This window comes from Camarhynchus parvulus, unplaced genomic scaffold, assembly GCF_901933205.1.
Source record: "Camarhynchus parvulus unplaced genomic scaffold, STF_HiC, whole genome shotgun sequence".
Lineage (NCBI taxonomy): Eukaryota > Metazoa > Chordata > Aves > Passeriformes > Thraupidae > Camarhynchus > Camarhynchus parvulus.
In genome coordinates this window covers 148,469-160,054 of record NW_022148479.1, presented here as the reverse complement: position 1 = coordinate 160,054, position 11,586 = coordinate 148,469, and the positions used below count along the sequence as shown (strand labels likewise).

Here is an 11,586-nt window from a genome sequence, read left to right as displayed (position 1 = left end):
ATGAACTGGGAGGGAACTGGACCCAAATTTTGGGGCCGGAATTTTTTGGTTTTTTTCCGGAATTTGTTTTTCCCAATTTTTTGTCGGATTTTCCCGAATTTCCCCTTTTTTATTTTTGTGGTTTTTTTTTTTTAACCAAAACTTGGCCTTAAAAACGCCGAATTTCCCCGGTTTTTCGTTCCATTTCCCGTTTTTAACCGAATTTTTGCCGAAAAACCCCAAATTTCCTTGAATTTTCCCCTTTTTGAGCAAATTTTGATCTCAAAAATCCCAAATTTCCACCTCAAAATTCCCAGGTTTCCCCCAAATTTTCCCCAAATTTTTCACCAAATTCTGACGTCAAAAATCCCAAATTTCCCCAAATTTCCCAATTTTTTTTCCTCCATTTCCTGTCAGATTTTCCCCCTTTTTTACCCAAATTTTGCCTTCGAAAATCTTAAATTTTCCTCAAACATTTCCTATATTTCTAACCAAATTTTGTCCTCGAAAATACCCTCCTTCCCCAAATTTCCCCATTTTTATTCAAATTTTTACCATAAAAATCCCAAATTTTACCCAAATTTTCCAATTTTTGTATCTTGACCTCAAAATCCCAAATTTTCCCCAAATTTTGACCTCAAAAATTCTAAATTTTCCTCAAATTTCCCCAAATTTTCCCCAAAGTTTCCCCAAATTTCTACATTTTAAACTTAATTTTGACTTCAAAAATCCCAAATTTTCTCTTTTTTTTTTCCCCAATTCAAACCAAATTTTGGTCTCCAAAAAATCCCAAATTTTTCCCTGAATTTCCCCCAAATTTTCCCATTTTTAACCAAATTTTTGCTCCAAAAATCCCAAATTTCCCCAACTTTCCCAAATTCTGCCCCCAAAATCCCAAATTTTTCCCAAATTTTCCCAATTTTTTAACCAAATTTTGCCCCTCAAAATCCCAACTTGTCCCCAAATTTTCAATCTCAAAAATCCCAAATTCTCCCAGAATTTCCCCATTTTTCCCCAAATTTTGATCCCAAAACGCCCAAATTTTCCCAAATTCCCCATTTTCCTCCCCATTTTCTGTCAGATTTTCCCCAAAATTCCCAATTTTTTTTTTCTTTTCCCCAAATTTCCTCATTCTTAGCCAAATCTTGACCACAAAAATTCAAAATCTCCCCAAATGTTTCCATTTCAACCAAATTTTGACCTCAAAACCCCCAAATTTCCCAACTTTTAACCAAATTTTGCCCCCCAAAATCCCAAATTGTCCCCAAATTTTCAATCTCAAAAATCCCAAATTTCCCCGTTTTTCCCCAAATTTCCACCTCAAAACCCCCAAATCTCCCCCGGTGTTTTTTGTATTTTTTAAAATTATTTCCCCCAAATCTCCGGTTTTTGGGATTTTCCCCAAATCGCCGTTTCTCCCCCCAGTTTTTCTCCATCTTCGCTTTCGCCACCTGCGGCGGCTTCGAGGGCTCCGTCACCTTCAGCGTCACCTGCGCAGGTGGGGACAACGCCACGCGCGTGACCAACGTGACGGCCGCCTACGGGTACCCCTTCAGGTGAGCGGGGACACCGGGGACGACCGGGGACAGGTGAGGGACACACCTGGGACACACCTGGGACACACCTGGGCACACCTGGGGACACCTCAAATACACCTGGACAGGAGAGGGACACCTGGGACACCTGGGGACATGTGGGGACACCCCGGGGACAGGTGAGGGACACACCTGGGGACACACCTGGGATACACCTGGGACACACCTGGGACACACCTGGGGACACACCTGGGACACACCTGGGATACACCTGGGACACACCTGGGGACACCTGGGGACACACCTGGGACACCTGGGGACACCTGGGGACACCTGGAGACAGGTGGGACAGGTGAGGGACAGCTGGGGACACACCTGGGGACACCTGGGGCACATCTAGGGACACCTCAGATACACCTGGGGACAGGTGACATAGATGGGACAGGTGAGGGACACACCTGGGACACACCTGGGGACACCTCAGATACACCTGGGATACACCTGGGACACACCTGGGGACACACCTGGGACACACCTGGGGACACACCTGGGACACACCTGGGATACACCTGGGATACACCTGGGACACACCTGGGGACACCTGGGGACACACCTGGGACACACCTGGGACAGGTGAGGGACACACCTGGGGACATCTGGGGACACACCTGGGGCAGGTGGGACAGGTGAGGGACAGCTGGGGACACACCTGGGACAGGTGAGGGACACACCTGGGGACACACCTGGGGACACACCTGGGGACAGGTGAGGGACAGCTGGGAACAGGTGAGGGACACACCTGGGGACACCTCAGATGCACCTGGGACACACCTGGGGACGCCTGGGACACCTGGGGACAGGTGGGACAGGTGAGGGACACACGTGGGGACACCGGGGACACACCTGGGGACACCTGGGGACACCTGGGACACATCTGGGACATGTGAGATAGGTGAGGGACACACCTGGGACACCTCAGATACACCTGGACAGGTGAGGGACATCTGGGACACCTGGGGACAGGTCAGGGACACACCTGGGGACACCTCAAATACACCTGGGACACCTGAGGACACACCTGGGGACAGGTGAGATGGGTGGGACAGGTGAGGGACACACCTGGGGACACACCTGGGACACCTCAGATACACCTGGACAGGTGAGGGACACCTGGGACACCTGGGACAGGTGAGGGACAAACCTGGGATGGGTGGGATGGATGGGACAGGTGAGGGACAGGGACACACCTGGGGAGGTGAGGGACACCTGGGGACAGGTAAGGGACACACCTGGGGACACCTGGGGACAGGTGACAGGGGTGGCACAGGTGAGGGACACACCTGGGATGGGTGGGATGGATGGGGGACACACCTGGACAGGTGAGGGACACCTGGGACACACCTGGGACAGATGAGATGGGTGAGGGACACACCTGGGGACATCTCAGACACACCTGGGCCACACTGGGCCGTGTTCCAGCCCTCCCTGACTCACCTGTGCAACCACACCTGGCCCAGGTGTGCCCAGGTGACCTCAGGTCCCCCTCAGGTGATTCCAGGTGTCTCCAGGTGCTCCTCAGGTGTCCCCAGGTGTGCTCAGGGGTGCCCAGGTGTGCCCAGGTGTGCCCAAGTGTGCCCAGCTGTGCCCAGGTGTGCTCAGGGGTGCCCAGCTGTGCCCAGGTGTGCCCCGGTGTCCCCAGGTGTGCCTCAGCTGTGCCCAGGTGTGCTCAGCTGTGCCCAGGTGTCCCCAGGTGTGCCCAGCTGTGCCCAGGTGTGCTCAGCTGTGCCCAGGTGTGCCCAGCTGTGCTCAGGTGTGCCCTGGTGTCCCCAGGTGTGCCCAGCTGTGCCCAGGTGTGCCCAGGTGTGCTCAGCTGTGCCCAGGTGTGCCCAGCTGTGCTCAGGTGTGCCCAGCTGTGCCCAGCTGTGCCCAGCTGTGCCCAGGTGTGCCCAGGTGTGCTCAGCTGTGCCCAGCTGTGCCCAGGTGTGCCCAGGTGTGCCCAGCTGTGCCCAGGTGTCCCCAGCTGTGCCCAGGTGTGCCCAGCTGTGCCCAGGTGTGCTCCTTCCCCCCCCAGGTTGAACCAGGCCGTGTTCCAGCCCTCCCTGACTCACCTGTGCAACCACACCTGGCCGCGGGACGTTCACCTGGTCGGCGATTTCTCCTCGGCCTCCAGGTTCTTCGTGGGCGTGGCCGTGGGCGCCTTCCTGTACAGCCTGGGGGCGCTGGGGCTCTACCTGGGCTACCTGCACCTGTACAGGTGCGCGGGGTCGCACCTGCCCCTCCTGGTGAGTGATTTACCTGCCCAGGTGGGGTCTGGGGGGGTTTGGGAACTCAATTCAGGTGAGCTCAGGTGGGATTGACCTGCCCAGGTGGGCTTGGCTGGGTGGGATTTACCTGTACAGGTGTGCGGGGTCACACCTGCCCCTCCTGGTGAGTAACCAGTGGGGATTCACCTGCTCAGGTGGGGTCTGGGGGGTTTGGGAACTCAATTCAGGTTGGTTCAGGTGACCTCAGGTGGGATTTACCTGCTCAGGTGAGCCCAGGTGCGCTCTGGGGCTCTACCTGGGCTACCTGCACCTGTACAGGTGCGCGGGGTCGCCCTGCCCCTCCTGGTGAGTGATTTACCTGCCCAGGTGTGGCCAGGTGGGGTCAGGTGGGGTTTGGGAACTCAGTTCAGGTGTGCTTAGGTGGGATTTACCTGCTCAGGTGTGCTCAGGTGGGATTTAGGTGCTCAGGTGGGCTTGGCTGGGTGGGATTTACCTGTACAGGTGCGTGGGGTCGCGCCTGCCCCTCCTGGTGAGTGACCAGTGGGGATTCACCTGCTCAGGTGGGGTCTGGGGGGGTTTGGGAGCTGAATTCAGGTGAGCTCAGGTGGGATTTACCTGCTCAGGTGTGGTCAGGTGGGGTTTAGGTGCTCAGGTGGGGTTTGGGTGGGGTCAGGTGGGGTTTGGGAGCTCAATTCAGGTGAGCTCAGGTGTTTCTAGGAGGGATTTACCTGCCCAGGTGTGCCCAGGTGGGATTTAGGTGCTCAGGTGGCCTTGGTTGGGTGGGATTTACCTGCACAGGTGAGCTCAGGTGGGATTTACCTGCCCAGGTTGGGGCAGGTGGGGTTTGAGTTCCTCAGGTGAGCTCAGATGGGATTTGGGAACTCAATTCAGGTGGGTTCAGGTGGGATTTACTTGCCCAGGTGAGCTCAGGTGGGATTTAGGTGCCCAGGTGGGTTCAGGGGGGTTCAGGTGGGGTTTAGGTGCTCAGGTGGGGTTTGGGAGCTCAATTCAGGTGAGCTCAGGTGTTTCTAGGAGGGATTTACTTGCCCAGGTGAGCTCAGGTGGGGTTTAGGTGCTCAGGTGGGGTTTGGGTGGGGTCAGGTGGGACTTGGGAACTCAGTTCAGGTGGGTTCAGGGGTTCAGGTGGGATTTAGGTCAGGTGGGATTTACCTGCCCAGGTGTGCCCAGGTGGGATTTAGGTGCCCAGGTGTGCCCAGGTGTTGTTTCTCCACCTTTCTTTCCCTCATTCCAGAATTTTTTTGCTTTTGTTATCGTGATTTTTCCTCCTGGAATTTCCCTATTTGCACTCGGAATTTTCCCAAATTTTTCCCAATTTTTTCCACAAATTCTTTTTTCCCAATTTTTCATTATTAAGGGCGAAATTTTTTATTTTTTTTGCTTTTTTTTTTTTTTTTTTTTTTTTTTTTTTTTTTCTTCTTTTTTTTCCACCAAACTTCAATTTCATTTTTTGGGGTTTTTTTTTGCTGGAATTGGGGTGGAATTTTTTGAGCTTCCCCTGCGGGAATTTGGGGGAATTTTGATGGAATTCTGCAAAATTTAGATGGGATTTTGGGAGAGTTCTGAGGAAATTTGGGAGATTTCGGATGGAATTCTGGGGAATTTGGATGGAATTTGGGGGGATTTGAGGAAATTTGTGGGAATTTTGGTGGAATTTCAGCGGAATTTGGGTCATTTTGATGAAGTTGTGGTGGAAGTTTGGGGAATTTTGATGGAATTTTTTGGGGGAATTTAAATGGGATTTGGGAGAATTTTGAGGAAACTTTGGAAAATTGGAATTCAAGGGATTTTAGTGGAATTTTTAGGGATTTTGATGGGATTTGGGGAATATTAGTGGAATTTCGGGAATTTCAATGGATTTTGGGGAATTTTGAAGGAATTTGGGAGAATTCTGATAAAATTTGGGGGAATTTTGATGGAATTTTTAGGAATTCAGGAGAATTTTGAACAGAATTCCCAAATTTTGCTGTTCCCGAGGGAATTTTGGGGTTCTGGGCTGGAATTTTGGGATTCCCAATGAAATTTTGGGGAATTTTGTGGGGGTTTAACCCTTTGTGCCCCTTCTCTCTCTCTGCTGCCTCTGAAGGACCCCAGGTAAGTCCTGACCCCAAAATTCCCATTTTTTCCCTTAAAATTCCCATTTTCCCCCCAAAATTTTCATTTTTTCCCCTTAAAATTCCCAATTTTTCTAAAAATTTTCATTGTTCCCCTTAAAATTCTTATGTTTCCTCCAACATTCCCATTTTTTCCTCTTAAAATTCCCATTTTCTCTAAAAATTTCTATTTTTTCTCTCAAATCTTCCCTTTCCCCCCCCCAAATTTCCCGTTTTTCTCCCAAATTCTCCTTTTTTCCCCCAAAATCTCAGTTTTCTCTCCAAAATTCTCATTCTTATCCCAGAATTTTCCTTCTTTGCTCCAAAAATTCTCCTCCTTTCCCCCATTTCTGGGTCATTTTCTCTCCATTTTGTGCCGTTTTTTCTTCTATTTTTGAGCCATTTTTTCTCGATTTTTGGGCCTTTTTTTCTCCCTTTTTAGATAATTTTCTCTTCATTTTCGTGTCATTTTTCATCCATTTTTTATCCGCTTTTAAGTTCATTATTGTGACATTTTTTGGGTCATTTTTCTGCCTTTTTTGGGTCGTTTTTCTCTCCATTTTTGGGCAATATTTAAAATCAGGTTTTGGGTCATTTTCTCTGCATTTTTGTGCAACTTTTTTCTCCATTTTTGAGCCATTTTCTTGCACATTTTTTGCCATTTTTGGGCAATTTTTGGGTCATTTCTCTTCTTTTTGAGGTCATTTTTGGGTCATTTTTCCTCTATTTTTTGGGAGTATTTTTCTTGCTTATGGATCATTTTTCCATCATTTTTGGGTCATTTTTTCTGCCAATTTTGTGCTATTTTTTCTCTGGTTTTGGGCTGTTTTTTCTCTATTTCTGTGACATTTTAAAATCTATTTTTGGGCCATTTTTTAATCTGGTTTTGGGCCATTTTTTTCTTCTTTTTTGTGCCTTTTTTTTTCTTTTTTTAGTTCATTTTTTGTCCTTTATTGAGTCATGTTCTCCTCCATTTTTGGGCTATTTTTCCCCATTTTTGAGCACACTTTTCGCAATTTTGGGCCATTTTCCCGGCTATTTTTGTGCCATTTTTTCTCTATTTTTGAGCCATTTCTTCTCCGCTTTTGGGTCATTTTCCCACGGTTTTTTTCCCTGGTTTTGAGCCATTTTCACTCCATTTTTGGGTCATTTTGTGGTCATTTTTGAGTCATTTTCCTGCCATTTTTTGAGTCCTTTTCCTTTCATTTCTGGGCCATTTTTGAGCCAATTTTTGGCCATTTTTGCCCATTTCCCCCCTCAATTCCTGCGCCCTTCCCCCTCCTCCCCCCTCCCCCACCCCCACCTCGCCTCCCCCATTGCCCCTCCCCCATTTTGACCTCATTTCCCCCCCATTTTCCTTTTTTTTTCCCCATTTTTCCCCATTTTTCCGTATTTTTTCCCTATTTTTCTCCCTTTTTCCCCATTTTTTTCCCTATTTTTCGTATTTTTTTCCCTATTTTTTACAATTTTTCCCCATTTTTTCCCCATTTTTCCCTATTTTTTTCCCTATTTTTTTCTCATTTTTCCCCATTTTTCCCCCATTTTTTCCCCATTTTCCCCCCATTTTTCCCCATTTTTCCCATTTTTTCCCCATTTTCCCATTTTTAACATTTTCCCATTTCTCCCGTTTCTCTCCCCATTCAGGACCTGCTGCTCTCCTGTCTCGGTGCCGCTCTCTGGCTCTCCGCCTCCCCCATTTTTCCCCATTTTCTTCCCCTTTTTCCCCATTTTTCCCTTCCCCATTTTTCCCCATTTTTTCCCCATTTTTCCCCATTTTTCCCCCATTTTTCCCCATTTTTTCCCCATTTTTCCCCATTTTTCCCCCATTTTCCCCATTTTTTCCCCATTTTTTCCCCATTTTTTCCCCATTTTTCCCCCATTTTCCCCATTTTTTCCCCATTTTTCCCCATTTTTCCCCATTTTCCCCCAATTTTTCCCCATTTTTCCCCATTTTTTCCCCATTTTCCCCCATTTTTTTCCCCATTTTTCCCCATTTTCCCCCATTTTTTCCCCATTTTTCCCCCATTTTCCCCCCATTTTTTCCCCATTTTTTCCCCATTTTTTCCCCATTTTTCCCCATTTTTTCCCTTTCCCCATTTTTCCCCATTTTTTTCCCCATTTTCCCTTTTTTCCCCATTTTTCCCCATTTTCCCCATTTTTAACATTTTTGTTTCTGTGTCTCCCCTCATTCCTTCCCCATTTCCCCCATTTTTCCCCATTTTTCCCCATTTTTTCCCCATTTTCCCCATTTTTCCCCATTTTTCCCCCATTTTTTCCCCAATTTTTCCCCCATTTTTTCCCCCATTTTCCCCCATTTTCCCCATTTTCCCCATTTTTTCCCCTATTTTTCCCCATTTTTCCCCCATTTTTTTCCCCATTTTTTCCCCATTTTTTCCCCATTTTTCCCCATTTTCCCTCAATTTTTCCCCCATTTTCTCCCCTTTTTCCCCCATTTTTTCCCCATTTTTCCCCATTTTCCCTATTTTTCCCCATTTTTCCCCATTTTTTCCCATTTTTCCCCATTTTTCCCCATTTTCCCCCATTTTCCCCAATTTTTTCCCCATTTTTCCCCCATTTTTCCCCATTTTTCCCCATTTTTCCCCATTTTCCCCATTTTCCCCATTTTCCCCCATTTTTCCCCATTTTTTCCCCATTTTTCCCCATTTTTCCCCATTTTTCCCATTTTTCCCCCATTTTTCCCCATTTTTCCCCATTTTTTCCCCATTTTCCCATTTTTAACATTTTCCCATTTCTCCCGTTTCTCTCCCCATTCAGGACCTGCTGCTCTCCTGTCTCGGTGCCGCTCTCTGGCTCGCCGCCTCCCCCATTTTTCCCCCTTTTTTCCCCATTTTTCCCCATTTTTTCCCCATTTTCCCCTCTTTCCCCCATTTTCTCTTTTCCCCCATTTTTCCCCATTTTTCCCCATTTTTCCCCATTTTTCCCCATTTTCCCCATTTTCCCCCATTTTTCCCCCATTTTTCCCCATTTTTCCCCATTTTTCCCCATTTTTCCCCATTTATAACATTTTCCCGTTTCTCCGGTTTCTCTCCCCATCCAGGACCTGCTGCTCTCCTGTCTCGGTGCCGCTCTCTGGCTCGGCGCCTCCTGTGCCTGGGCCCAGGCGCGGCCACGTGCGCAGGGCGGCGGCCGCGCCCCTCCCCCACTGCCCCGCCCCCGGCGTCACCTGCGCGCGCGCGGCCACGCCCATGGGGGGGCTGGGCGCGTCCGTGGTGAGAGAAACAATGGGGGAAACTGAGGCACGATGGGGGCGGGGCAAGGGGCGGCGCTACGGCCATGGGGGGGCTGGGGGTGTCCGTGGTGAGAGAAATGGGGAAACTGAGGCACGATGGGGGCGGGACCATGGCCATGGTGGGGCTGGGAGCATCTGTGGTGAAAAACTAGGGAAACTGAGGCACGATGGGGGAAACTGAGGCATGGGGGTAAAATGAGGTGTGGGGGATGGAATTTGGGGAGTGGGTGAGGGCATTTGGGGGGAAACTGAGGCACGGGTGGGGAGGGGGTGAGGGAAGATGAATTTGGGGGTGGGGGAGGGGAATTTGGGAAAATCGAGCAGGGAAACTGAGGCACGGGTGGGGGAGGGGAATCAGCCATTTTGGGCGACACCGAGACCACGTTGGGGGCGGGGCTTGGATGGAGACAGCGGGTGGGGGAGGGGCTTATGGAGATGGGGGAGGAGCTTGTAACCCTGGCCCCGCCCCCACCCCCGCGTCTCTTCCAGGCCTTCGGGTTCCTCAACCTCCTGCTCTGGGCCGGCGGCTCCTGGTTCGTCTACAAGGAGACGCCTCTGCACCGCCCGGCCCCGCCCCCCGAGCCCAGCCCCGCCCCCATGTGACCACGCCCCTCCCCAACACTTTTGTAGCCGTGCCGATTTTGGGGGCGGGGCTAAAGATTGGGGGGGCGGGCCGGACGTTGGGGGAGGGGCTTTGTGCGCTGGGCTGCGGGGGGGGGAGGGGAAGGGTGGGGGAGGGGTGGGATGGGTGACACTGATCTGCGTGACCTTGGTGGGTCGTGACCTTTGGGTGACCTCACTTGGCCTTGGGTTGGCCTTGGCTTTGGGTTGGTCGGTGTTGACTTTACGTTGGTCTTGACTTGGGGGTCATCTCGATCATGAGTCGGTCTTGGCTTTGGGTTGGTCTTGGCCATGGGTTGGTCTTTGGGTTGGCCTTGGCCTTGGGTTGGTCGGTCTTGACTTTACGTTGGTCTTGACTTGGGGGTCATCTCGATCATGGGTTGGTCTTGGCCATGGGTTGGTCTTGGCCATGGGTTGGTTGATCTTGACTTTGGGTTGGTTGGTCTTGACCATGGGTTTGGTTTTGAGATTGAATTGGTGTTGACTTTAGGTTGGTCTTAACCATTGGTTGGTCTTTGGTTGACCGTTGGTTGGTCTTGGCTTGACCATTGGTCAGTCTTTGGTTGACCATTGGTTGCTCTTTGGTTGACCATTGGTTGCTCTTTGGTTGACCATTGGTTGGTCTTTGGTTGACCATTGGTCGGTCTTTGGTTGACCATTGGTTGGTTGATCTTGGCGTGGCTTGGCCTTGACCTGGGCTGACCATTGGTCTTGGTTCTGCTGACTGTTAATGGAGATGACCCTTGGGATGGTCTTCGTTTTGTTCACGGTTAATTGGGCTGACCACTGGGTTGGACACGAGCTGACCACTGGGTTGGACACGAGGTGACCACTGGGTTGGACATGAGGTGACCACTGGGTTGGACATGAGCTGACCATTGGTTTGGACACGAGGTGACCACTGGGTTGGACACGAGGTGACCACTGGGTTGGACATGAGGTGACCACTGGGTTGGACATGAGCTGACCATTGGGTTGGACACGAGGTGACCACTGGGTTGGTCTTGATGTTGACCATCGATTGTCCGGTCTTGACTCGCGTTGGTCGTTGGGTTGGTTTGGGCTTCACTGACCGTTGGTTGGGTTGACCAAGGGTTGGGTTGAGTTGACCTTGAGTTGATTTTGGGTTGGGTTGACCTTGGCTGACCTTGGGTTGGGTTGATCTTGAATTGGATTGGACTGGGTTGGGTTGGGTTGATCTGGGCTTGGGTTGACTTGACTCTGAGTTCAGTTGGGTTGGTTGACCTTGGGTTGAGTTGGGTTTGATTGGTTGACCTGTGGTTGGGTTGGGTTTGGTTGACCTGTGGTTGGGTTGGGTTGACCTTGCCTGACCTTGGGCTGGGTTTCATTGATCTTGGGTTGGGTTTGGTTGGGTTGACCTTGGCTTGGGTTGGGTTGGTTGACCTTGGCTTGCGTTGGGTTGGGTTTGGTTGGGTTGGGTTGACCTTAGCTTGGGTTGGGTTTGGTTGGTTGACCTGTGGTTGGGTTTGGTTGGGTTTAGTTGACCTTGGCTGACTTTGGGTTGGGTTTGGTTGACCTTTGGTTTGGTTGGGTTGGGTTGACCGTGGGTTGGGTTTCCTTGGGTTGGGTTTGGTTGGGGTTCCTTGGGTTGGGTTGACCTTGGCTGACCTTGGGTTGGGTTTGGTTGACCTTGAGTTGGGTTGGGTTGGGTTGGGTTGGTTGTTCTTTGGTTGGGTTGGGTTGGGTTGGTTGATCTTTGGTTGGGTTGGGTTTGGTTTGGTTGGGTTGGGTTGGGTTGGGTTGGGTTGGGTTGGGTTGACCTTTGGTTGGGTTGGGTTGACCTCGGCTGACCTTTGCTTGACCCC

At 50.3% G+C, this 11,586-nt stretch overlaps 1 protein-coding gene across 1 annotated transcript; it reads left to right on the top strand.

Annotated features, from left to right (window-relative positions):
* Window positions 1-1,404: 1,404 nt before the first annotated feature.
* On the top strand, window positions 1,405-9,840 carry LOC115916814 (synaptophysin-like protein 1; the record flags this gene model as incomplete). Its single annotated transcript, XM_030970554.1, has 5 exons — window positions 1,405-1,535; window positions 3,586-3,796; window positions 5,883-5,890; window positions 8,948-9,119; window positions 9,629-9,840. Coding segments are annotated over 5 exons (636 nt in total), but the record flags the coding sequence as incomplete, so codon positions are not given.
* Window positions 9,841-11,586: the final 1,746 nt, after the last annotated feature.